The 1,360-nt window shown below is 44.9% G+C and overlaps 1 protein-coding gene across 1 annotated transcript; it reads left to right on the top strand.

Annotated features, from left to right (window-relative positions):
* Positions 1–6: 6 nt before the first annotated feature.
* On the top strand, positions 7–1,353 carry LOC112505601 (cytochrome P450 76AD1-like; the record flags this gene model as incomplete). Its single annotated transcript, XM_025109482.1, has 2 exons — positions 7–798; positions 886–1,353. Coding segments are annotated over 2 exons (1,260 nt in total), but the record flags the coding sequence as incomplete, so codon positions are not given.
* Between the last annotated feature and the right edge of the window lie 7 nt (positions 1,354–1,360).

The following is a 1,360-nucleotide window of genomic DNA, read 5'->3' as shown; positions in this document are numbered from 1 at the left end:
CCCGGCCCATACCCACTTCCGATCATCGGAAGCATCTTCAAACTCGGAGACAAACCGCACCACTCCCTTGCCGCCTTCTCCAAAACTTATGGACCTTTAATGTCTCTTAAGCTCGGCAACACCACCATGATCGTTGTTTCCTCTCGCGAAATCGCGCAAGAATTCTTTTTGAAACACGACTTTTCTTTCTCCAGCAGATTCATCCCATATGCTGCCAACGCTTTAGACCGCCATAAATCTTCCATGGTTTGGTTGCCGGTGGGGGATCAATGGCGATTGCTACGAAGAATATCCAAAGAACATTTGTTCTCGGTGCGCCAACTCGACGCTAGCCAGGTCCTACGCAAGAAAAAGGTTCAACAATTTCTTGATCACGTTCATGACTGCTGCAATAGCAGCAGAGCGGTCAACATCGGTCAAACCGCAACCACAACGACTCTTAACGTTCTTTCCAACTTCATCTTCTCGATTGATTTAGMTGAATATGATTCKGTTTCATCTCAAGATTTTAAGGATCTGGTATGGTGTTTGATGGAAGTTGGTGGAACATCGAATCTAGCTGATTTCTTTCCTGTTCTTCGTCCGCTGGATCCACAGGGCCTGCTACGAAAGGCAAATCTGTATTCTTCAAAGCTAATAGCGATATTCGAAAGACATATCAGCAAACGGTTGCAAGAAAGAAGGAATAGTTCATATGATGCCCCTCCATCATGCAAAGATCTTATGGATTTGCTGTTGGACATCAGCGAAAACGAGAAAGCCTCGATTAACGTCAATGACATACGTGACTTGATCTTCGTAAGTAATCTTGTTTCTAATCTCGAATTCACATAAAATACTTGAATTATATATATATATATATTGATCATGTAATGGTGCATACAGGACTTATTTATTGCAGGAACCGACACGACATCAAGCACGTTGGAATGGGCAATGGCGGAGCTAATCRACAACCCCGAGAAAATGTCKAAAGCTCRATCCGAACTYGAGCAAGTAATCGGAAAGGAAGACCGAACCTTTCAAGAATCCGACATCCCTAGGCTCCCATACTTGCAAGCTATTGTCAAAGAAACTCTTCGGCTGCACCCTGCAGTCCCGTTTCTAATCCCGCATAAAGCCATAACTGACRTTGACATCCGTGGCTACGTCATCCCAAAAGATGCACAAATCATCTGCAACTTGTGGGCGATGGGTCAGGACTCAAACGTATGGTCAAATGCGCAACAGTTTGAGCCAGAGCGGTTTCTTGAAGTCAGTATCGACTACAAAGGTCGTGATTTCGAACTGATACCATTTGGCGCAGGGAGGAGGATGTGTCCAGGGTTGCCTCTTGCACACAGAATGCTGCATTTGATGT

This window comes from Cynara cardunculus, unplaced genomic scaffold, assembly GCF_001531365.2.
Source record: "Cynara cardunculus var. scolymus isolate 2C unplaced genomic scaffold, CcrdV1 Un_Scaffold_12802, whole genome shotgun sequence".
NCBI lineage: Eukaryota > Viridiplantae > Streptophyta > Magnoliopsida > Asterales > Asteraceae > Cynara > Cynara cardunculus.
This window is presented reverse-complemented; position numbering and strand designations above follow the sequence as displayed.